General features: G+C 23.8%; 2 protein-coding genes across 3 annotated transcripts in view; one reads left to right on the top strand and one right to left on the bottom strand.

The window, feature by feature from the left end:
* LOC122500487 (glutathione S-transferase 1-1-like) overlaps positions 1-27,766 on the bottom strand; it is an 89,136-nt gene that overhangs the window by 7,179 nt on the left and 54,191 nt on the right. The window lies entirely within an intron of this gene.
* Positions 32-26,841, top strand: LOC122500489. Its single transcript, XM_043609443.1, has 2 exons — positions 32-530; positions 21,049-26,841. Exons 1-2 carry the CDS (start codon positions 423-425, stop codon positions 21,340-21,342), a joined length of 402 nt encoding a protein of 133 aa, XP_043465378.1. The 5' UTR covers positions 32-422; the 3' UTR covers positions 21,343-26,841.

Consider the following 27,766-nt stretch of genomic DNA (forward strand, 5'->3'; position numbering starts at 1 on the left):
TGCAAGAGTGAGCGTGCCCGGCGTATTTTCAACGTTTCTCATTCTCAATCAGAAACTTACAGCGATAACACACACGCAGTTGAATAACCAAAAAATAAATAAATAAGAAAAAGAAACTAAACACAATTAATCAAAAACGCTGAATCAATACAAGATCGTGAAACAAGCTTTAAAAAAAAAATTACAAAAACCAACACTGTCAACTGTCAGTCACTGGTGTATTGTCATTTGACAACTGCCAAACAATTTGCAAAAATAATAATCTTCCAAAAGAGGAATAAAAATAAAAAAAAATAGTTCCTAGCAAAAATATATTGAGTGTTAGTGTAAATAACCCCTCTAAAAAGGAAAACAAAAAGTGTTTTTTTTGGTGGGATTAAGAAAATTTTTATTTATTAAACAAAAAAAAATTTTTAATCGAGATGGCGTTTATGATGCCTGTGGTGAAAAACGAGTGGGATATTTACAAGACTAATCGAAGCAGACGCTCATCTGAATGCTCCAATCCTCAGACATGTCGCAGCAGGAAGGTGAGTCCCTTATAAGGGTTAAAAGGGGGGAAATTGCGCACACAATTCATTTTTTTTTTAATATAATTATAAAACAAGCGCGAAATTTTGTTCACCACATAATCTGAAGTATAATCTTCAGATTGCAGATTTTCTCAATTCACCATCAACATTATTGTTGATCGCCGTTCCACGTGACATGGATGTTAGAAAAAGAAATGAAAATAACACTAAAGCCGGCTATGCCAAAAGTTCAGCTGAAACATTATTGAAGAAACTCTTTAATTTAAGGGAGATTTATTCATTTATGCAAATATTCAATGGTCACAACTACACAAAATGGAAATGATTAGGTGAATTCTTTTTTTTTTAATAATATTTGCAAAAAAGAATTTTTATCAAAATAAAAAATATTGTAATTCTGTTTAGTATGTATAGTGACATTTTTCTTTTGTGCAAGAAAAAAAAAACATTTGCGACGTTTTCTAGTCCTTTAGAGAATTCTGTTCTAGATAGAAAAATATTGACTGTGTTTCTTTTGTGTAAATAATTTGTTAAATTAAAATTTATTAATAATTTATAAAATAATCGTTTCGAATTGTTTGAAATGATATGCAATGGAGATAACAGTTTTGATATAAAGGTGTTTATTTTCATAAAGACAATTTCTTCTTGGTCCTATGTCCATATTGCATATCATATGATGCAATTCATTCGATTATTATCAAACAATATGCCTTCATTAGTGTGATAAAATTCGATACCTGTATAAATCGTTAGACTACAAAAGACATGTTTTAATTATTTTAAACGATTTTTTTTATTTCATAATAATTTACTCTCTAACTACTACTAAATAAGTTAACAAATTTTACTGATATTTTGAACGTTCAAAAGAAACGAAATTTTTTATTGGAAAATTACTAGTTACTAAATTAATAAATAAATAAAATTCAACATTTACTTGGATGAAAATTAAAATTTTTAATAAATAATAATAAAATTTAATAAAAAATACAGTATTTCTAAATACTTTTTTCAAATAAAGGAAATTAGTTAACAATTTAATTGTGAACGAATTAAATGCTGAATTTACATTATTTTTCTTAAAAATTATAAATTTTTTAATGTAAAAAAGTATTTTTAATACTCTTTCAAAAATAATGTAAATTCAAACATTTATTTTGAAAATTCGAATATTTTTACAGTTAAATTTTTTAACATAAAGAAAAATGTTCCCAATTTTCTGAAAAATAATGTAAATTCAAGATTTTCTTTCTTTGAACATTTTAATGTAACAAAAGGATTTTTCTAATACTTAAAAAAAATGCAAATTCAACATTTAATTCTTTCACAATTAAATTGTTAATTAATTTCCATAGAAAAAACTAAAACACTAATTTAAATACTAATATTTCTACTAATAATTTAGTTACAAATTAATTATTTACTTCAATTCTCTCTTAAATTGGGTCAAAGTAATAAAAAATTTCTGAGAATTTTACTAAGTAGTAAAATTAGTAAAAAAAATTATTTTTTCTCACATTTTTTAATGTACAAATTGGTATTTTCCAATAAAATACAAATTAAAAGCAAGAAAAAAAACGTTCATTTAAACGTTCAAAAATTTTAAAAACATGTTAAAAATAACTAATTTTGATAGAAAAGAAATGTCATTGATTTAAATACTAATATTTTTACTAATAATTCAGTTACAATAGTAAAATAAAAATTGCTTCAGCAATTAGTCAAAATTAGTAAAATTACTAAAGTAAAAATTGTTTTAGTAATTAGTGATATTACTGAAATAAAAATTGCTTCAGCAATTTGTAAAAATTAGAAAAAAATAATTAACTATTACTAAAAAAAATTGCTGCAGCAATCAGTAAAAATTTATGAAAAATAATTAATAATTACTAAAATGAAAATTGCTTTTGCAATTAGTAAGAATTAGAAAAAAAATAATTAACTATTACTAAAAAAATTTGCTGCCGCAATTAGTAAAAATTAGTGAAAAATAATTAATAATTACTAAAATGAAAATTGCTTCAACAAATAGTAAAATTTACTAAAAACTTTTTAACAAAATACTAACTAAAAAAACTGTCAATTTTTAATATGTCAATTTACTTATTAAATTTTTACCCTCTGAAATTTGAATTAGTAAAAAAATTCTACTAATTTAGCTAAGAAAAAATTTTTCTTAAATTTTTGTAAAATTTAACTATTTTTATTTAATTTACCCAAAAATGTAACATTGAACGAATTCTTCTCTATTAAATCTTCTTCCAAAATTTCTTTAAAAGAGAAAAATAAAATTTTTTTAATTTTAGTTAATTTAGTCATTACTTCAAAATTAATTGTTTTTTTTTTATTTTCATTCAATGGTTGATAATTTTTTTTATTAAAGTTTTAATGCAGACTGACTAAAATTATTAGAAATTTTTAGTAATTAGAATTAGTCGAAGACTTATTTGCTTATTCAGGCGTAGAGAGCAGTAGAATTAGTAAAATTTCGGCCGACATTTTGCAATTAGTAAAAAATAACTAATTATCAATTATATAAATAGTTAATAATTATAGTCAAATGGTTGAATTAAATAATTTGTTGAATAATAATAAAAAGTAAAATAATCAAAATAATAAATAAATTGAAAATAATTAATAATTAGAAAAGTAATTAATAATTAATAATTAATAATTAATAATTAATAAATTAATCAATATTAATTAATAATTTAAATAATAACAATATTTAGTTCAATAATTAGTTAATAATTAGTTACTGATTAGTAAAATTATTAGTAAAATTAGTAAAATAATTAACTTAAATAATTTATTAAGTAATGAAGTTAAATAGTTAGTTTAATAATTGAATAAAAAAAATTATTAGTTGAACAAAATTTAGTTAAATAACTAATCTTTCAAAGATAAAGAACTAATTTTTAAAGAAAAAGTAAATTTTAAACAATAATTAGAAATTGGATTTTAGAAATTTACTAATAATCAGTTATTGTTTACTGATTGCCGAAGAAAAATTTCAGCTTAAATTCCACTAATAATTAGTTATTTTTAACTGATAAATAAAATTTAGATGTATAAGTATACATACCTCAGACCCAAAAATGTCAGAAATTAAAATTAAAAATAATTTTAACTAAAATCTAAAAAAAAATCTCAATTTCTGACACATTTTTGGTGACTAAAATTAAAAGTTCATAAAGACATTTTTCTTGTCTTAATGTTTCATAAACAAGAAACATAGAATTTTGATAACATTATGCCGTATAAAAATTGTAATTTTTGATAAATAATATGTTTTCAATTTTTGAAGCAATATTTTTTTAATGCCTAAAAAACAACTATAAATATGGACAATTTTTTGGCAAATTTGCAACGTTTTTCTATTAAAAAATAAAACCAAAAAAATTGTAAACTTTGCGACAATATTTCTCAATATTTATATTATATAGAAAATTAGCTCTACTGAAAAAATGTTAAAATGTCTTCATTGCAGTGTGACGTCATTTGCATGCGTCACGTGCTCTTAATTGCATTTTCCTATCCTTAAATATTTGACGTATATAGACAAAAGGATTAATGAGCCGTTTAATTCATTTTTCATAATGTTTTCCCTTAAAGACTTAATTTCACTTCCTAATAATATTTCCTAATATATATATTAAGGTAAAAACGTTTAAGTTTCTATTTTGTGTATAAAATTCAATAACATTGTATTCCGTAAAATATTTCTTATACAGAATTTAAACTTCCAAAAATTGTATTTTTAAACCGTTGTTTTTATTTTTTTTTTAAATAAATATTTAATTAAAAACCCAAAAAAAAAAATCAAAATCAAAAAAAATCTTTAAATGGTACTTTTGAGTATATTCTAAATTAAAAAAGTCGATTGTGTATTTTGGTAAACATTTCAATTCGCATTTCCCATTGAGTCAAGAATAATTTAATTATGAAATTAATTTAGACTTTAACCCCTTCGCAGTCTAGTTGAAAATCGCTTGTGGTCCAAAAACGGTCCGAAAAAAAAGTTTACAAAAAAATATGATTTAATCATATATAAGGTTTTTGGGGTCGCTGAATTCGAATTTGAGGTTAATTTTTGAAAATTCAAAATGGCGGATCCAATATGGCGACCAAATATGGTGGATAATTTTAAAATTAAAGCGTTTTAAGGGAAATTCATTTCTCGGGGGTTTTCGAGGTCGCTGAATCCAAATCTGAAGTCAGATTTAAAAAATTCAAAATGGCGGACCCAAAATGTCGACTTCAAAAAAAAATTTTTTTTCAGATTCCCTTAAAACTCGTTACTCGGGGGTTTTCGGGGTCTCTAATTACAAATATGATGTCAGATTTTCAAAATTCAAAATGGCGGATCCAATATGGCGGATGATTTCAAGATTGATGCGAAAAAAATATGAAGTTACCTCAAAAACCCCTGAGTAAACATTTTAGACAAATTTGTCAACATTCAAAAAATTTGATCGACATATTGAATCCAAAATTTAGCATTTAGAAAAACGAACATCAAATTCGAATTCAGCGACCCCAAAAAACCCCGGGAACGGAATTTCGATCAAAACGCATAAATTTTGAAATTATCCGCCATATTGGATCCAACATTTTGAATTTTGTAAAACGAACATCAAATTCAAATTCAGCGACCCCAAAAACCCCCGAGAAACGAATTTTAATCGAATCGCATCAATCTTGAAATTATCCGCCATATTGGATCCGCCATTTTGAATTTTAAAAATCTGACATCATATTTGTAATCAGAGACCCCGAAAACCCCCCAAGTAACGAGTTTAAAGCGAATTTGAAATTTTTTTATTTTTCGAAGTCAACATTTTGGGTCCGCCATTTTGAATTTTTTAAATCTGACTTCAGATTCGGATTCAGCGACCCCAAAAACAGTAGTATGTACTTCGCTACTAAAATCAAATCATGTTTAGTATTTTTTTTTTGAGATGGCCATATATGGCCACAGACGCAAAGGTGGCACGACTTTTCGTGGCCATATATGGGCCATGGACTGTTAAGGGGTTAAACATGAATATTAATTTTATGGATGCAAATTTATTTACATACATAATAATTAAGAAATCGATTTGTGATAAAAGAGAACTTTCTCATGGATCTACATTATAGTAGGATGTAATAGAATATATATATACCTGTTGATGTTTAAAGGTTGATTACAATCAATCTAATTATCTATTGTATTGCAAAAATGAATTACGAATACCAAAGAATATTATAATTATAACAAGAATATTATAAAATAAATGATGTATGAAATTCACAAAAGGAGCAAACTTTAATTATTTACTTTTAAAACACATTTTTTTCTCCTTGTTTCTTTCTTTTTTTAGTTTTTTGCAAAAAAAAATTATGAACCACAAAGGAAATTTTATTAAAAACAAATTATGCATGAAATATTTTTTTACAAAAAGGAGGAAGTTTTATAATTTTTATATTTTTTTCTGTTTTCATAATATTTCTTTGTTCTTTATTTTATTTCTTGTATTTTCTTTCATTTTTTTATTTTAATTCTAGTTTTTTATTTTAATTCTTGTTTTTTATTTTATTTCTTCTTTTTCATTTTATTTCTTCTTTTTCACTTTATTTCTTATTTTATTTTTTTCTTTTTCATTTTATTTCTTATATTTTGTTTCATGTTTTTATCTTATTTTCTAATTACAATTTTTCGTTATTTTTATAATAAAAAATAAATTAACAATACAGTTAGTTCAATGATAGAAAGGGTGATAAAAAAGGTAGAGTTCACGGTCAAATTATTTTACGCCTCACAGAGACCTTCATCACTTAACTGAAAATGATAGTGGGGTATTATTTTATCAAAATGCTAAACGATCGTTATGGATTATAATTTTTTTCTATAAAAATAAAGAAGATAAATTAACAAATGTCACCTGTGGTCAAGTAGTTTTTTTCCAATTAAAATTTAAACTCAACAATATTTTTCCCTTTTTTCCAAATTCTCTTTTTTATAATATAATCCTTTTTTATTCTATAATTTATTCACTCATTTAATAAATTTATAAATATTTATTTTATTCGTTAACGACCAAATAGTCCAAAACAACAATAAACAACATTATTTATAATTAATTATTATTTTATTATTAACTTATTAATTCACTAAAGTATTGATTTTTTATTTCTTTATTTTACACATTTCCCCGCGGTTTATAAAAGTTTTTCTATTTTGAAAATATTTTACAATGGAACAAACAGTTTATTTTTTATCTTGCTTTTTTTAGTTTTGTTTTTATTTTATTAATTTTTTATTTCCTCTTTTTTTATTAATATTTTTATTTATTTTTCATTTTATTAAAATATTGAAAGTTCAAAGCAACACATTTTTTTTAATTCTCTATAAAATTTTGAATGTTCAACGAACGAAATATTTTTTGTGTTCGAAAGATTTTTAAAAAATTACTAGAGGCTAAAATGAAAAATAGTTGTAAATCAACATTTATTTAGTTAAAAATTAATTTTTATAAACGAATTAAATAAAATTTTTTTTATCATACAATTTAATAATAAAATTGTTGTCGTTCATTTGAACGTTCGAAACTTTAGGGACATTTTTCTGTTTAAAATTCAAATGTTTATTTTTTATTTTATTTACATTTCAATTTACTTTTTATTTTATTTATTATTTAATTATTTTTTTTTATTTTACTAAAATATTTGAGTGGAAAGTTTTATTTTATTTTCTCTTTATTGTTGAATGATCGCTCAGACAAATTTGATTGAAGATAATTTAGACAAATTTTCACTGGTGTTTATTTTGAAGTGTATATAGTAATTTTTACTAATAATCGTCAATAAAATACATAATGTAAAATGAAATTGATGATAGATGAAATCGATATACAGCAATGATATATAAGTATAATAATTTTCACCATATATATTGAACAGGGGTCGTGCAATGGAATATTTTATTGTTAGCATCCTCATTTATAATCAACTGTTGGCAATAAAGAAAGTTGAGCTCTTTTAACCTACGGGCAAGAAGGGGACAATAATTTATTTCATTACTTAAACCGTATCCTCTTCCTAAGAGGAATCGCATCTCACGAGTCAATTGTCTAAAATCAAAATTTTTCTCGTCTCATCCCTTTCTTATTTTCTTCAATTAAAAGTCAAGTATAAAATGACATCTTATTCAATCATGCAATTCATTTTCATACAGAGTGTTATAATTTTCCTAACAATAATTTTTTTCTATTAATATTTTTTCTCCCGTTGTTAACATTTTTTGTCTTCGTATTATTTTTAATTTTTAGTAAATAATTTCGTTCTTTATTTATTCAATTCTTTTTTTTATCTATTTTATTATCTTTTTATTTGTTTATTTATTATTATTACTGTTACAATTTATATTTATTTATTTGAAATTACAAATCCCAACAGTATAAACTATTTTTATTTCATTTTTTTAGTAAATTTATTTTTAATAAATTAATAAGTTTTATTTATTAATTGATTTATTATTTATTCAATTCGTTGATTATTTATTTTCGTTTCAATTTTATTTAATAGGCTATAAATACAAATAAAAATTTGAAAGAAAAATATAAAAATTAATAAAAAATTATTAAAATTAAGAAAAAACTTGAGGCGTAGCTGGCTTTATCCAAAAAGAAAAAAAAACTGCTGTGAATTGAGAAAATAGAAATTCCGTGCTTGTTCAGTTACAAATATACTCTCATTCAAAAAAATTAACATTTATATTTCATCCAAATATCAAAATTTGAATAAGCTCATTACCTAATATTTTTACTTTCTCATAATTTTCTATAAGGAGAGAAATATTATTTTACCTTTTTTTTGTGGTTTATAAATATCTTTCCTTCCTCTTTAATTTATTATTCATGATTTCAATTTGCCGCACGCAATATCTGGAACGTTTTCTTTTTTATAACCATCATTTTAAATCGATTTCTGTGTTTAAAATTGGATATTAACAAAATATGGGTCGTTTTTCTTTATTATAATATATATTTTTTGAAAAAAGAAAAAGAAAAATTGAATGTATAAAAATAACGGCGCAGAAATCGTCGCACGCATACTCTTTTATTTCTGGAACTTGTTTTTTTATTATATATATATGTGTACCTTTATAACTAACTGCAGTGTAATTTCAATTGCACAAGAATGTAACGATTTTGCAATGCGTTCGTCGAACTCGACTTCATTTTTTTTCTCTTATTTCCTTACAAGGTTCAAGTGATTACTTTTGATCAAAAGAAATCAAGATTATCGATCTAAGACTCTTCTGTTTTTCTCTTTTTCTAAATTGTTGAAAGGAAACTTTTCCTTTTATTAAAATCTATTTGTTGGAATTTTTAATAATTATTGTTTAAAATTTATTCTTTCAATTTGTTAATTTTTTACAAATGTAATTATTTTTTATTATTATACTATTTTTTGCAATTAATTACAATTTTTGCTACAATTTTTTAACTTTTTATACATTTCTTTTACAATTTGTAACAATTTTTTACAATTTTTGTTGCAAATTTGTATAAAAATTTTGTTTTTAATTTTTAAAAATTATTTTTGCCAAAAAAAATATAGGGATAATTTTAAATAATATTTTATGTTCAATAAATTTGTATTATTCTATTTCATTAAAAATTAATTGGTTGATTTCATTAATTAAGAAATTCAGATTAAATTTAGGTAATTGATAAATTGATTGAATTTCAGTAATTAATAAATAATTGTTGGAGTTTAAAACAAAATTCATTTTAAATGTAATTAAGTGGAAACAAAATTTACTTTAATTTCAATTAACTTGTAATCAAATTTATTTTAAATTTAATCAACTTGAAATTAAATTTATTTTTAAATTTAATTATTTTGAAAATTAATTTTTCTTTAACAAAAAGAATTTAATTTTGTATTACTTATTTCCATGCAATTTTAATAAATAAATGAAAATCTGTATTAACTAATTTTGTTAATATTATTTTTAATTCAATCAATTTGAAATTAAATTTGTTTATAAAAAAAATTTAATTTTTGTATATTTACTTTTATTTGCAATTAATAATATTTTAAATTTAAATAAATAAACAAAAATCTACATTAACTTATTTGATTCATTTTATTTTTGTTTCAATTTTTGTTGCAATTTATAATTTTCTTCGAATAAAAAATTTAATTTTCTAGTATATTTACTTTTATACGCAATTAATAAAATATTTAATTTGAATAAATAAATAAATAAAATTCTACAGTTGAATAAACAAAAAAACTACATTTAAATAAATAAACAAAAATCTGTATCAACTCATTTCGATCAAATTTATGATTAATTGAATCAATTTGAATAATTAAATTTACATTTAACAAAAGAATTAAATTTCACAATATTTATTCTCTTCAACATACGCACAAACGAAACTTTCATTCATAATAATCCGCGCAATTAAAATTGTCAATGATTTTAAAATTATAATACCTCGCAAGAATACTTAAGAATTTTTTTTTTGCTTAAAAAAATTTTTTTGCAATGAATCATGATTTTGCAGATTATTATTAATAAACGTGTATTACAGAAATGAATAATCTCGAAGGAATTTTCATGAAGACAATAATATACATACAAATGTGAATTTTGTTATTGAGATAAAAGAAGCGCAATAAATTGCAAAATCGTTGATGCGTTTCCAAAATATTTGATAAATTTGTGTATACCTACCTATAAAATTCCAAAGATATTAAGAGTGTGTTATGAGAGCAAAAATAATGATGGTTTTAATATTAGAAAAAATAAAAAATAAAGAGAAAAAAAAATAATTCGGCCACGTGTCTCTATTATATTGGAAAGCTTTCACTGACGCAATTCCCGTGACTGATTTAGCGTCTTTTCATCGACGCGATTTGCAGATCCGAGAGATCGACAAAAACCGAAGAGAGACTAACTTGTGGCGGTAGAGGCATTCTTTTCATCAGTGGTTCTCATTTCTAAAACAATTTTAACTCTATGGAGAAAAAAAAATTAAAACTAGAAAATTATTAACAAATAAAGAAAAATTTGCGAAAAAAAATATAGAATTTTTGTCAGAATAAACTATATTGAATCAGAAATTTTACTTTTCTTTTTATCTTTGTATAAATTTTTTCTATATACAATCCAGATGAAAAAATGTGAAATCGATTTGTGTTTCGCAAAATATTTTTGCAAAAAGTTGTTTTCTATTTTTTGTACTTTTAAAAAGAGTTTTTTTGCAAAATGTACCTATTCTTTCACAAACAGATTTTTGCAAAATTTATTCTTTTACAGACAGTATTTATTGCAGAATGTATTATTCTACAAACTATTTTTTTTTGCAATATGTATTCTTTTAAGAAAAAGTTTTTTCAAAAAATTCATTTTTTTATACATCGTATTTTTGCATAAGAAAAACAGACATTTTGTAAAAATTTGGCAGACATTTTTTGTAAAAAGTATTTTTTTATAAACAGTTTTTTTCAAGAAATATTCTTTCATAGAATTTTTCCAAAAGATTTATTCTTTAAAGTTTTTTTGCAAGAAGTATTTTAATACAATCAGGTTTTTTTTTTATAAAATTATTCTTTTATAAACAGGTTTTTGCAAAAATTATTCTTTCACAAACACTTTTTTTTTGCAAAGTGTATTCTTTTACAGTCAGTTGTTTTTTTGCAAAAAGTATTTTTTTCTTTGCAAAATCAATTTGGATAAGACATTTTGCTTTTGTAGCCTTTTTTTAATGATAAAATTTCTGATTCAAATTATAATATTGTAAATATTTAACTCTTTAAATTAGAATTGGCAAAAATTCACTAATTTAAATTAGTTAAAATTTCTATTAAATTTTAGCAAAATTCATACATTATTTAGAGTTTAAAGCAAAAAATTTTATTTTCAAAAAATAACAAATTAAATAAAAATACAAAATTTTTTTGAATGTGAATTGTAACTTACACAATTTACATAGTAAATAATTCCAAATTACTAAATTAAAAATTAATAATTTCTATATTAAGTTCGACAATACAAATTGTAAATAATACAAATTCATATTGTAAAAACTACCACCAACGTAGTAAAACATAAAATTCATATTGTAAATGTTACAATCCACATTGTAAAAAATAACTTCCATAAGGTAAACAATACAATTCGTATTGTAAATATTACAATTTGCATTGTGAACGTTACAATTCGTATAGTAAAGCTTACTTTGGATATTGTAAAAATACCATTCACGTAGTAAAGAATATAATTCGTATAGTAAACCTTGCAATCCGTATTGTAAAAAATACTATTCACGTGGTAAAGAATAAAATTCGTATTGTAAAGAATACTATTCGTATTGTAAAGAATACTATTCGTATTATAAAGAATACAAACTTTTATTATAAATATTACAATTTGTATTGTAAACGATGCAATTCGTATAGTAAACCTTATAATCCGTATTGTAAAAAGTACCATTCACGTGGTAAACAATACAATTCGTATTGTAAACAATACGATTCGTATATAGTAAAGCTTGCTTTGCATATTGTAATAATACCATTCACTTGGAAAAGAATACAATTCGTATAGTAAACCTTGCAATCCGTATTGTAAAAAAATACCATTCACGTGGTAAAGAATAAAATTCGTATTGTAAAGAATACAATTCGTATTGTAAAGAATACTATTCGTATTGTAAAGAATACTATTCGTATTATAAAGAATACAAACTTTTATTATAAATATTACAATTTGTATTGTAAACGATACAATTCGTATAGTAAACCTTACAATCCGTAATGTAAAAAGTACCATTCACGTGGTAAACAATACAATTCGTATTGTAAACAATACGATTCGTATAGTAGACCTTACAATCTGTATTGTAAACAATACAGTACACGATACAATTCGTCATGTAAACCTTACAATACGAATTTTAAAAAAATAGAGAATGCATCGTAAATACTACAATTTTATCTCTCTCTATCTAAATTACAAATTTTCACAAAAAAATCTTTATTAATCACGAGAATTGTTGATAAAATTTATTTTGAAATTATAATCAATTTTGAAACTAAGAAATGAAGAATTTGAGAACCACTGTCGAGTCCCGGCCTTGCCTCCAGCGTCAGATGTATAAAAGGAGGGAAGTGTTACTGACACACGGATATAAGTCTAATCGCGTCGACTGAGCGTCGTCATTATGACAGTGAGAGAGCACGTGGTTGTCCATGTGGTGGTACATTCACTACACAGACCTGAATGCAGGTGCCATGTGCTCCCAAGCACATGGCATTTCTTCGATATCACGATCACGAGACTCTTTTCAATCAATATATTGTATAAAATTGCCTTACACAAACTCTCTTTCTCAATATCAAATATTATCTATGCACACATCATTTTTTTTTTCTTAAAATACTTATATCCAAAAATTATTGTCAAAATAAAAATTGAAAATTTATTAAAAATGGCAATTTTTCAATTTGGAATTTTTCATTGAAGCAAATAAAAAAATTGATAATGATAATGATGATAAATATGCTCAAATTATGATTCTTTTGTTTGGTACAATTTTTTCATAATAAGAACATTTCTTATTAACTTTTAATAATAATAATTCATCAAATATTAGAAATAAATTAATAATTTATGAATAATAATTAATAAATTAGTATTTTTTGTTTAGAACAATCTTTCTATAACACGAAAAATTTAATTAATTAATATTAATTTTTAAATGGAACATTCCGTGTCATTCGGTCAATTAATATATTAATACAATTAATAACTAACTTTTTTTTATATTTACACTGAAAAAAAAATTATTTCATTGAAATAACTAATTACTTTTCTATTATCAAATAAATATTTACTTGAATCAAATAATTTTTATTTAAATCCGTTTAATTGTATTTGCTTCAAATACTAAAATTATTGAAATAAAAATTATTTGACTCAAGTAAATATTTATTTGAAAATAGACAAATAATCAGTTATTTCAATCAAATAATTTTTTTCAGTGTAATTGAAACTTAATTATTATAATTATTTTATTACAATATTATAATTATAATTTTTGTATTAAATTATAATTATAATAAATTTTCTTATTAAATTACAATAATAATACCTAATTATTTTGATTATTTTCAAAAAAAAAAATATTCTAGATGAAAATTGTGATTGATTAAAGAAATATAATGGAGCATATTTGTCAAAAAAAAGTTTAAACGGTAAACTAAAGCATTTACTAGAATAGCCAAGTAATTAAAATTGATACTATTCTAAAAATTGTTTTACGTATTCCAGCAAAACTCATTTTTATTTGATTCAATGAAATTTTTTTCCAATTTTCTTTCGAAGTGCGACTCCAGTAGTTATTTATTATTTTTTTTTTTAGCAGATTCACCGAAATACTTGAAACTTGGTAAAATTACATTCATTCGTATAAAGTTTTAGAAAATAAATTTTTTTTATCCAAAGCAATTGTTTATTTATGAGATACAACAATTACTAAAAATTGTTTAATTACTCATATCTTTTAAATTCATAAACCTTATTAAACTAAACGATAAAAGAGTTTTGTTTTTTGCATTCAACTCAGGAAATAAAACACTTGAAACGATTAATAAACATATTTACAATATTTTGTTCATTAACAAAAAAAAAATGAATTTCTTAATCAAGAAAATATTAAAAATATGTTTATTATTTATTTAAAAAGTTTTATTTCCTGAGTTCAATGCAAAAAAATAAAATTTGTTCATTTTTAAACGTTTAAAATTTATAAAAAATTAAGCAATTTTGAGAAATTTATTTATTTATTTATTTGTATCTTATAAATAAACAATTTTTTTTGGTTTAAAAAGTTGATTTTCTCTTGTAATTTGTACGAATAATTGTAATTTTTCCATGTTTCAAGTAATTCGGTGAGTTTGCTCCGAAAACATTAAAATATCTACTAGTGTTGCACCTAAATAAATTCTTCCATATCTAATAATAAAAATTCATATTGTGGCACGTTTTATTATTTGCACAAATTTAAAACAAATAAAATAACAATGAAATCAAAAAAGAAAACTATAAATATACGTACACCAAAAGTCAATATTTATTTATAAAATTAATAATTAAAATGTAAAATTTTTGCAGAAATTCTACCAGAAAATAAATATTTAGAGATTTTACTAGAAAATGAATAAATGATTTTTTTTTTTTATAAAAAAAATCATTTATTTATTTTTACTAAAATTTCGAATATCAATTTTATTGAAATTAAACGAAAATAAATTATTTGTCCTTCACACTGTTGTGATCATGACTGTTCGTAGTTGGTCTGTGAAATACAAAAGGCTAATTAAACACGAATTATAAGAGTGTGGAGTATAATTTATGACTATATAAAGTTGACGATGAATTAAATGGCAAACTTGACTTCTTGTGAAGTACCTTTTTTCACTGGAAAATTGTATCCAAACACATTATTGAAAATTCTGTTTTTAATGTTTATTATATTGTAATAAATGTAATGTTTAGTTTAATATTATAATAAATGTAAATTTGGCATATAATGTGCACATTTACATTTTATTACGTCCATTACTCTCTATTTTTGAAATGTGTAATAAAAGTTTATTTCGGAAAATGATATTTAATTTAAATAATAATACTGAAAAAAAAATTTTTTTGCTTCAAATAACCGATAAATTTTCTATTAACACAGTTTTTCTAAGGATATCAAAATTGAGACAAAAAACGAATCAAAGAGTTGCTTCGCAACATTTTTGATTCCTTTTTTGTCTCATTTTGATATCCTTAGAAAACCTGTGATACACATATTTACTTGAATCAAATAATTTTTAATTTACACTCTAAATTTTAGTTTGTAAAAATATTTACTACTTTGAATTAGTGTAAGTGACTTTTTGCCTTTGTATTCATAAATTTTAAATTTAAAGCAAAAATCACTTTTGAATTAGTAAATTTTACTAAAGAAATTAGTATTTCTATTTATTACTAAAATCTCCTAATTCAAAAACAAAAAGTCAGTTTCTAATACAAAGTAAACATTTTTACTAATTTAAATTTAGAGAGCAAATCAATTAAATCGTATTTGCTACAAATACTGAAAATGTTGATTCAAATACAATTGAATTGACTTAAGTATAAAAATTATTTGATCCAAGTAAATATTTGTTCCCCTATTTGTTCAATAGCAGACAAATAATTAGTTATTTGAATCAAATAAAATTTTTTTTTAGTGTAGTTAATTTCATTTTTTCGAAAATAATTAATTATTGATTTATTCGAAATGAGGAGGAAAATATTATATTTGTTTATATATATTAAATATTTAATATACACAATTTTCAAATAAGTTTGAATTAAGGTAATGCACATAAGTAGTAAAGTACGCATTTAAAATGATAAAAAATATTGTAGAAATATAATTTAATTGAATTTAATATTCTGAAATAATTTCATTTTTTATCAATAAAAAGACACACGCACTGGAAGAGTAAAACTTAGAATTCAATATGGAAAAAATAAGGATTAAAGTACAAGCAAAAAAAAAGTAACTTTTTTTACAAAGTAAAAACCTAAAATTTCTGGAATTTTCATCAATTTTTTTCTATTTTTAAAATAACGTTTACTACATCCGAAGTAAATTTAAAAAAAATTAAGTTTACTTTAGAAACAGTAGAATTTACTTCGAAAATAGTAAAAATTGACAGAAATGTGGAGAAATTCAGCAGATAATTTAGGCTTTATTATGAGAGTAGTAAAAGTTACTTTATTCCTTATCTCCGTGTATATAATGATAATATATAAATATATAGCAAATAAATTTAATTTCTATCAATTTTACCTATTAATCAGTCATCTTTTTTTAAATATTCAAATTTTGAAAAATTTCGTTATAAAAAAAATTTTACTGAACTGAGTTTACGATAAAAATTTCCTTTATTTACATATTTATATATTACATTAAAATTCTTGTATTCTTATTTTTTCTCTACGTGATATTCACAATTCTCTATTTTACTTGCGTGCAATATAATTTTATTTCCCAAAAATTATTATCCAACATATTAAAATAAAAATAAAATTTTTCGGAAATGAAAATTTTATCGTGTGTGTCTCTCTCTCTCTATTTTTTGTCGAAATAAAATGAATTTCTCAGATCATAAAATAATGCATAAACATAAATTATAAATTATTCATACAAATGAAAAATATATATTTTATTTACAAATATAAAATATAAATTTTTTTTTTTGTAAATAATTTATAAAATACATAACAATTTTTTTTTAATGTGTCCAATAAAACAAAAAAAAAAAACAATGTATTTCATCGTTTTATGCAATTTATTTTCAGTGAAGGTAATAGTCATGAGTTAATAGGCCAATAAAGTCATATTCTCGATTCGATAATAATTTTTGTATAAATATTGACTCATCGATTTGTGTGTCACATTAAATAAAGTGTGACATTTCTCTTATCTTTCATTTATTATATTGTAAATGTCGACTTCTCTCTCTCGTGATCCATCGAATTAATTAAATTCTTATTTTTTTGTTGATTTCTTTTTTATTTATAAAATGAAAAAAAAATCATTTCCCTGTTCATGAAATCATTTTAATTAAAAATTTCTACGCAGTATATTATATCTTCTCTCTCTAACTACGATAAGAAGTTTTAGTTCAAATTTTTATCTGATTTTGTTTGAGTATCATAGAGAGTAAATTTTTCAATTTATTAAGAAAAAAAAATATTTAAAATAAATAATATAGAAATTTAAATAAATAATGATAATAATAGTAATAATATTTTTTTTATTAATTATATTTTTATGAAAATTTTTATAAATATTTCTATAAATATTTTTTTATAAATATTATAAATTACTTTATAGATAATATTTATAAATATTATACATTACTTTATAAATATTATTAATAGTTTATTAGCGAATGATTAAAATTTTCTTGCTTTCAAAAATAGCATTTGAGAATATTTAACTTGAAAAATTCAAAAGAAAAAAAAATTGCATTTTAAACAAAAGTAGTTTTTGAAGTGGGTCGAATGTTATTATATGAATAGCAGAGAATTTGAATTGAGTGACTTTTTATGTAGATTATAGGATTTTCAGTTAAAGGAAATCTGAAGAGCATGAAAGATTATGAGAGATATAGAGGAAGGAAGGGAATTCATTATTCTTATATTCATTACTACCTACTATTCAAACAAAAAAAAAAAAAGAAATTGTAAACTTTCAATTTTTTGCCTCGAATTTAGTATGCTTCGAATGCACGTTTATATAGCTAGCAAAAAAAAAAAACAAACAAACTGCTTTTAAAGTAATTTCATGAACTGCATGAGAAACCCTCACAATTTCTTGAAGAAAAAGAATTTTCATTCTCGTCTAGTCTCTGATGGCTGGATAATAAAATTATCATCTTTTATTTTACTGCAATTTTTCGGAATTTAATTTTTACATTTTATTTATTTGCTTTTTTATTAATATTAATTTTATTTTTTTATTTATATTTTTCTATTAATATAAAAATAATATATTTATTAATATCAAATCAAAAAATTCAATCTTAATTCTCAATAATAAAAATTAATAAAAAATTATTATTTAGTAATTACATTCCATTAGATGTATTTTCTTTTCTTGAAAAAAGATTTTAAATTATTAATTATTTTCAACTTTTCTGTTATTAAAAATGATATTATTTAGTTTACAATTATTTTTACAAAGTTTATGTAATTTATTTCTATTGTTCTCGAAATAAAATGTATTTATTTATATATTTTTAGGTATATACTAATAATTATACTTATATTATAGAGTTTATTATTAAAGTTTTTCTTTATTTATGAATTTTCTATTTTACTATTTATTATTCTTTTTGTAATAATTTTTTTTATGTTTATTATTATATTGTTATTTATTTATTTCTTTCAAGTTATTTATAATACAATTTATAGTTTATTTATACAATAAATATTCATTTTATTAATTCTTTATTTTGTGTCAAATAAAAAAAAAAATTCCGAAAAACTTTCGGCACGTGAAAAAATTTGCATTTAAAAAATCTTTTATAAAAGATTTATCCATTCACTGGTTGCTCGAATCCAAATTTTGATAAAAATAGACTGGAAAATTCGTTTTCAATTGAAAGCAATTAAATGCATTTTTAAAATAGATGCATTTGACTTTAGAGGGTTTCTTTGAAGTTCCCGAAAGCACGGCTGTGGGCTTGCTAAATATTTGGAAAGTCAAATTACTTTTGATACTCAGTAATCAGATTCTTCAATAGCTCAAACAATTCAAGTTTCAAGGAATTAATTTCAAATTCTCTTTTCTTTCACGCGAAACCGTTTTATCCGAAATTAATTACTGTCATCAAAATTTCTAAAAATAGAATATATTGCAGTTTTAGAAAAAAAATATTCGTTTTTTCATATTAAATATTTTTAATATTAAAATATTCGTTTAATATTTAGATATTTATGTAACATTAAAATATTCATTTAATATTAAAGTATTTATTTAATATTAAGATATTTATTTAATATCGAAATATTCATTTATTTTATATTACAATATTTATTTATTTCAATTTAGAAACTAAAAAATAAATAAAATAAATAAATAAACAAAATTGAAGAATTGATATCACACGTAATTTGATTTTCCATTATTATAAGAAAAAAAAATCTAAAAGCAGAAAACTGACTGCTCTCGATATGAAGTATAAATTAGTGGAAATTTATAGTAATAAAAAATAGTGGAGTATTGTTTACAAAATGAATTGGTAAAAATTCAATTTCAAAATTTCAAAATGAATCAATGGAATTTTTCTAAAGTTTCCAAAGTTCAAATAAACGAATTTTTTTAGTAATTTTTTAAATATTCTAAATTTTGCTACAAAATTTACTCAGTGAAATGGAAAATAATTAATTAAATTTAACTATTTAGCAAATTCGACAATTTCACTGAGTTAACTAATTATAATTTCGTTTTTTTAATATACAAAATAATTTTTGTAATAAAATACAAATTAAATAAAATAACAAAAATTTGAACTTTCGAAACTTCAGAAATATTTAAGGATTGACAATTGAAAAATAAAAACTATTACCGAATTGTCATTTTTATTTAGTGTCTCCTAATTATATTCAATCTAAATTATTAAGTATAAATTCTCAATTATAAATTATTAAATATAAATTCTCAATTACAATTAATTATAAATAAATTGTGAATGAATTATAAGTTACATATTAATTATGAAATTGTCACTATATAACATTTTTCATTATTGGAACATTTAGAATATTTTAACGCCTTTATAGAAGCATAAAAATTCGGTAATTAATTTTTTAATTCATTTAAGAGACAATTTCCACTTTTGCTGAATTTCACAAAAACTTAAAATCAGCATTTTTGAAGAAAAAATATTTTTCTATACTATTTTTTGTTAAATTTTCTTTTCCATATTCTTGAATTCATTAAAAAAATTTTATTTAACAATTTCCAGGAAATTCGAAATAAAAAAAATCGTTTTTCTTATAGAAAATATTAAATTTTGAATTTATTTTTTATAGTAAATTTTTTCCCCATCAATGATCGTAAATTTTGTGAAATTCACCAAATTCTATTTTCAATTGAACAAAATATTAGTATAAATTTCGACTAAATAATGTTCCTAAAGTTTCGAACGTTCAAATTAACGACAATATTTTTAGTACTTTGGAATTTTTCTTTAAAAAATTATTTTTGAAATTAAAAACAATTAATTTTCAACTAAGTAAATTTATAATTCACATTATTTTCCATTACAGTAGAAAGAGAAAACATTAGAATCAGTACAGTAGAGTAATTTTTGAAAATATTTGTATAGAAAAAAAATTTCGTTCATTTAAACGTTCAAAATTTAGGTCCCTGAAGTTGGCGTCGACGTTCAGTGTCAAAAACTATTTTTTTTGGGGTTTTAGTGATGAAAATAGGACTAATTTTACTGCTTTCATAAACTTTTCTCTACTACTTTTCTGGTTTAACGGTTTCAACAAAAAATGTTTAAAAAAATTGTTGATTTTTTTTGGCACAGCAGAAGGATAATTATTTTTTTTAACACTTAGCGTCGACACCAACTTCAGGGATCTCAAAATTAAAAAAAAAAAAACTCGAGAGCAGTCAATTTTAGAGGTTGTGAGCATGTTCATATATCATTTCAGTAAATCCGAGGAGAATCGAAACGAAACCCTCGTGCTCGATTTGACTCTTTTTCAAAACAAAGCAAAAAAAAAAAAAAAAAAAAGTGCGGAGGTCTGTTTTTCGCAGATCTTTGTGACTCATCGTGCGAAATCATCTCGTTCCGTCAGGACTCTCATGTCATGTCAGGAAGAGCATTTTACAGACGCCAAACGTGCCGCTCAAGGAAATTTTGTTCTTATTACGTGTTTCAGGTGTCCGAGTGTTCCAAATCAGAAGGTCCATCACTATCGACCTCGCCGGGTTCGGATTTCTTGACATCGCCAGCTCATCGTTCGGTTCCATTGACGTCGAGGCATTTCTCAAGGACATCATCGCGTGCATCGCAAAGCTCACTTCAAAGTCCAATCAAAAGCACCGGTTCCTCACCACCGAAAACTGGCAGCTCAAATTCATTAAATAAATTCCACAATCGACTTGTGGACAAATTAAAAAGATCCCTCAAGAAGGCCGACGACAGTGCCGACGATCAAAGAAATCTCTCGTGAAACAATCAAATGGTTTCGAATCGGTCAACAACAACAATTGTTCCCGGCTCGAAATCAATCGAGATTCGCCGTATCTCGGCACCAACCACCGTTTCCGGTATCAATAGCGGCATTAAAGTTGCACGCTCGTGTCCGGAACCGCCAGCATGGTAGAGGAACCCGCTCCCATCATCCACAAGGAAAGGAAGGTTGAGGAGATGGAAAAAGAGAGAGAGAGAGAGAGAAAAATATGTTACAGATTCTCAGAGAGAACCTCTTTTCTTTATATCCTCCCCCCCAAAAAAGAAAGAAAAGCGTCCCAAGTACGGTTGGCCCTAGCTTCTTTCATTTTTCACCGACGGACTAAATTTCGACTTTCGATGGAAGGCAGAGTTTAAATTCATGTGATATTAGGTCTTAGTGATATTGCATGACCAAGTGATAATGAAACATCAAGTGATACTGAAATAGCATGATGCTGTATACATGCTACCAATGAATCGTATTTTAGTAATCGTGACAGTAAACGACACGATCGACATCATGCTAGAATTATTCGTAATCATGATAACATCACAATACTATGATAGATCAATACTATGATCATTCAATCAAGTTCCCCCCCAGTGGATACGATTATCCAAAAAGAAAATTCACTCTCCCATTTACAAGTAGTCTGAATTGATTCTAACTTGGGTTCTGAACTGATTCTAAATTTGAGTCTGAACTTATTCTAAATTTGAGTCTGAACTGATTCTAATTCGAGTCTGAATTGTTTCTAATTTGAGTCTAAGTTTACAAATAATTTCTCTTCAAGAAACTTAGATTTCTGATTTAGAAAGATAAACAAAGACAAACAAGAAAGATGCAAAAAATGAAGAACAAGGAATGGTAAAGAACAATAAGCAACACAATCATTAAAACCAGTTCAATTTGTAAGGCAAAATCGATCCTGGCTGATCCTTATCCAAATAGCCGGTGCTCTAAAATCGAAAAGACTCAAAATTATTCAGACTAACCCCCAGGCGCTATTCTCTGAGATTCTACATCATCATGGTACTTCCCGAAAGTCACCATTGCAAGTACGATCGAAATTTTGTTGGGCATAAGAAAACCAGAATGTCATGTGCTTAAATTTCGCTTCTGTAAACTTATTTGGTTCTGTAAAAATTGGACCAAAACTTCGAGTGGTGAAAACTATCTGGTTCCAGACGGATTTTGATTCTACGCAAAACGCTTAGTGAATTGTTTCCTGAAAATTTTGGTTCTGTGAAATATCTGGTGACAGAAAATGATGATTCTACACAAAACGTTTAGTGATAGGGGAATTGTTCCTGAAAAGTTGGGTATTTGATACTCCTTGGAGATCTGGTGCAACAAAGTCAGTGACTAGTGAATAACAGTTCCAAAGAATGCTGATCCTGTAAAATCGTGGACCTTCGAAATTTCTGTTCTGTCAAGTAATTGTTGTATTAAATTTGGGTTAAAGTGGATAAAGTTGTGTAGAAAAATTCAGATCCAGTTTGGATGCAATAATTTAGTAACAACTTGGATTCAAAAATTTGGTTACAGTTTGGATTCAAATGGGTATAATTTGGTTACAATTGGGTACAATTCTGTTGCCAATGCCTCCAGTTCGGATACAAAATGGCTGCAAACAATTTGGCTCCAATTAAAAATTGTCGCATTAGATTCAGTATCCTGATACAAATGCTTCCAGTTCAGATACAAATGGCTCAAACAATTTGGCTCCAACTAAAAAATTGACGCATTAGATTTTACCCTACCACATGGTCCAAAGGTACAACAAAACCCATCAATCCACTACGTAAGATAGCAGTTTTAAAGAGAATGAAACCCACATAAAGAATGACATTCTAAAACCACATGAGTCGCAAACCTCAGACCATCGTTCAACCACATTATCAAGAGACATACGAATATTATCCGCAGAAACATCTTCAGTATATCTATAAGTGAGAACAAATGTCAAGAAATACAAAAATACAAATAGAGATAAAAATAAAAATATAAATACAAATACAAAATACATATATTTAAAATCATTTAAAGAATTGAAGATTTGTCAAAATTTTTGATAAAATTCTCTTATCCAGTTTTTTCCAGTGTCAATAGAAAATCATATAAATCTGTTTGTTCTTCAAGAATTATATTAATATTGTTGTTAGTCAACCCTTTTCTACTTCTCCAAAAAAAGTTTTGTGTGAGTGTGCGTGTTCTACTTTTATATAATTTCTACAAAACAAAAATTCATCGAAGGTTCAACGATTTTTGTCAAAAATTATGGACAATTACTTCTCGAATACCTGTGAATTATTTTTTTTTTACATCTGCTAATAACGGAAATTTTTAGCAATATTTTTATTTATTTTTATAATGCAGAATTCAGAATTTTTAGGTGCCGAATTAGTAAGTGCAAAGTTATGGTTATGATAATGGTTCTTTTTAATACTTTGTCACTTCCGTTATTTTCTTTATTTATTTTTATTTATTTTCTTCTTCTTCTTTTCCTTCTCTTTTACCTTCTTTTTTCTTTTTCCCCCATTTTTCCTTTTCTATTTTTCGTCCACTTCTATTTTAATTTTTTTTATGTGGTAATCGAGAAAAAATTGTTCATCTCCACAACAGCGTGTGGCGTGAAAAAAGAAAATGGTCTTTCCACTTGAACAATAATTAAAAAAAAACCTGCCCCAGAAAAGAAATTTTTATGAAAAAATGTGCGCATTTGTCGCGAAGAGAACGTGAAACAAGAAGAGTGAGAGAGAGAGTGGATTTGGCTGGTGATTCTTCTCTTGACTAAAACGAAAGCAACGAGACAAATACGGTATACCAGATTCACTTTGATGGTAATAGTTATGTACCAGCAACCTTGTACCGGTTTAGGCACATCTCGATCTTCACGGTAACTATCAGACTTATAAGCATCAACTATTTTTACTAATGGTTTCTTGCTTTTTAACAAAACAAAAAATTTATTTCTTGACGAGTTTCAAAATTAATCGGAGGAATTTAATTATGACTATTAAAATTATTACGGATTTCGAAATTATCTTACAAAATATTTAGTTTACAAAATTATTTACTCACATCAAAATTAGTTTGCAAAATTAATTACGGATATCGAACTTAGTTACAAAAATTATTTGCGTATATCGAAATTACTTTGAACTAAATTAAAAACCTTAAAAAACGAAACAAAAATTAAGAGTATTTAAGATTCAATTTTTGCTAAATCATCAATTGTTTCACGTTCTCTAGAATATTTAAGAAAAAAAAAACCATTGTTAATTAAATTTTCACCGTTATTTTTGGACAAAAAAGTTGTTTTTTGGAAAGTAACCGAAAACTGAAGTAATACTAAACTAATATTGAATAAATAATATTCGAAGTCGAAAGAAAAATTTCTCTTAGTCACTACAAACCTCGGAGAATGTTCTACTGTATTGTATTAATAAATTTTACCATTTTTCTAAAAAAAAATCCAAAATAAATTCAGTTCTCGATAAAGATTCATCATCTCGATTTGCATACAAAAAAAACATCGAGAGAGATTAGCATTAGGCTTGAAGAGAGAATACCCAATCCATAAAGAGCAGGATTATCAAAATTATCATTCAAAGGAAACTATCCGTCAAATTTCCCTCTTGATTTCCTGTGAAATCACAAGCGCACAAGAAATATAATGCGTGGGAGAGAAATTGATGGAAAATTAATCCTCTTGTGCTAATTTTGCTATATCCATAAAGGAAACGATATTCTCTAATTTACTATTACGGCATATCTTCTACTAAAGTTCGAACTAAGAACAAAAAAAAAATTAATTTCCGAAAATTCAAACGGAAATAATTTTTTGCGCCACTGGATGTCGCTTTTGCCTTTTAATTTTTTTAGCTTTAAGAAAGACAATGAATGTGTGTGTGAGAGAGAGAGAATGAAAATGAAAGAATGCATTTTAGAGCAGACGTTTCAGACGAAAGCCTATAAAATATTATAAATATAAGAAAAATATTTATTGTACAAGAAAAATTAAACGTCGCAGAATTTTTCGTACTTATACTCGTTTTGTTAAATAGATTAAAGAAAAAAATTCGGGCCAGACGATTATACTTACTAAATTTTATCTTCAAAAAGATACGATCAGTATTAAAATATTATTATTTTTAATAGAAAAAAAAATATTCTATATTTATTTTTTGAGTCTAGCTTTAAAAGAAAAAAAGGGGGAAAAAATACTCAAAAAAAAATTGGATTTAAGGGAAATTTGTAGTATTTACCAATAGAAATAAATACACGTATAGAAAAATCGACGATCGTTTTGGCGCGGATTTTTATTTTCACCTCTATTATCCCAAGAGAAAAATTTAAAAATCTGCTCACTATCCAAATAGGCGACATCGTATTTAATTTACCAACCGAAGATTCTCCCGAAATATTTCAATCTTTGGGATATAGAATTTTTCAAAATTCACAACATTTTAATTATAAATTCAATTTTAAAATCAAAATCACAAAATTGAAAAAAATTCAAATTCAAAAGCAAAAAAAAATTAAAAATAGAAAAAAATTGATAAATAAATTGCAAGAGAAAAAATGTTTATCTTCATAGGGGATTTATTTTAAAAAAATAAATAAACAAAGAGAATCTTCGAGTTGGAAAATAAGTCACGTTCACGTTCATATAATAAAAATAGCGAATTAAGAGAAAGAATAACAGAAAAAAAAAATTGATTAGACACTCTCCAATGTTTTCTGATTGTAAGTATATTTCCAAAAGCAGCTGGGCTGCTAATGTAAAGACACCCCTTAATGAAAATGCAAGAAAATAATTTTTCTTTTCAACGGCAAATCCGAAAACAAAAATTTCTCTATTTTGTGTACTATATAAATTTATATAATATATTTCTTTTTTTCAAAGCGCAATTGTAAAAAAAAAAAATTTGGCGAAATGACATAAAAAAAAAGAAAACGATACTCTGTGATACCGTAAGTTATAAGGTAGAATTATTTCTACGAAAACAAAAAAAAAATGGTTATAGATATATTTTTGCAAAATGACGAGCGAAAGTTACGATAAAAATTAAATTATTAAAAGAAAACAAAAATGGTGATTATTTTTGAAAAAATTTTCTTGCAGGAAAAAAATTGCAATCATTTTCCGATGTTAATGAAGAAATAGTTTTGATAATAAAATAATAATTATAATTATTAATATTGTAATTATAATTATAAATTTATAATTATTATAATTAAAATTTATAATTATTTACAATTAAAATAATAATCCACAATTTCGAGATACATTTAATTTATCTCAATTTTTTATTATCGCAACATTCGTTCGGCGTTCGGCATAAACAACGAAGCGGTTCTCTGATGTAAGATTAGTGTATACAGTAGAAACAATTAATCTATTGTCAGCAAGGATTTGCATTTTTACAAGGGTGAAAATTGAATGTAAATAGTTCCAAAAATAATTATTCTTGGCTTCAATAATAATAATAATAATAATGATCAGTAAATATTTAATTTAAAATTCAATAATTAGTTTAAAAGTTAATGTATAATTTTTCTACTTTCTAATTTCCTCAAAAAAATATTTTTCCTAAAATATTGAACGTTTGAATTATTGAAATTTTTTTATTTAAATATTTTCTAAAATTACTACAATAAACTGCAAAATAAAATAAATATTGACACTAAAAAAAATTAATTTTTCTGATATAAATTAACAATTATTTTTTTTCAAATTAACAATCTGTTATCAAATAAAAAAATATTTATTTGCCTTAGGTAAATAATTTCTATTTAAGTCAATTTAAACGTTCGAAAATTTAAACTTCAGAGAAAAATTAATAAAGAAAATTTTTGGAAAAATGTATTTTGTGGAAAAATAATTATAAGAAGAATTAATTATTGAAAAAATACGGAAAAAAAACATTTAATTATGGAAAAAACTATAGAAAAAGTATTTCATAAATTTGGAAAGAAATATTTTTAAAATATAGAAAGAACTATATCAAAAAAATATAAAAAATAAGGAAAAAACAAAAAAAAATAGAAGAAAAATTATTGAAGCGAGAAATAATTGTTTTTCGGATAATAGGAGAGAGAAAACATCGGAATATAAAATACAAATGGCGCGTGGACGTGTCGTGGAAAAATGAAGATTATATTTCCAAGTTGCCGCTTTTAAAGACTGCTTTAAACGAATAAAAAAAAATTATTCTAGCCAGTTGAATGTTAAAAAAAAAAAAAAAAACGTGGTGCTGAACGAGATTTTTTCGGGACCAGATTTATTTAACCGTTTTAAAGATACAGTATTTAAAAATTGTTGTCGAAAAAAAAATATATGAAAAATATCTTTAATTCGGTTTAATCGATCCCGCGAGTCTCGTCGAATAATTTGTACTGATTTGAATAAGCG

Source organism: Leptopilina heterotoma, unplaced genomic scaffold (genome assembly GCF_015476425.1).
Source record: "Leptopilina heterotoma isolate Lh14 unplaced genomic scaffold, ASM1547642v1 Lhet_187, whole genome shotgun sequence".
Taxonomy (NCBI): Eukaryota; Metazoa; Arthropoda; class Insecta; order Hymenoptera; family Figitidae; genus Leptopilina; species Leptopilina heterotoma.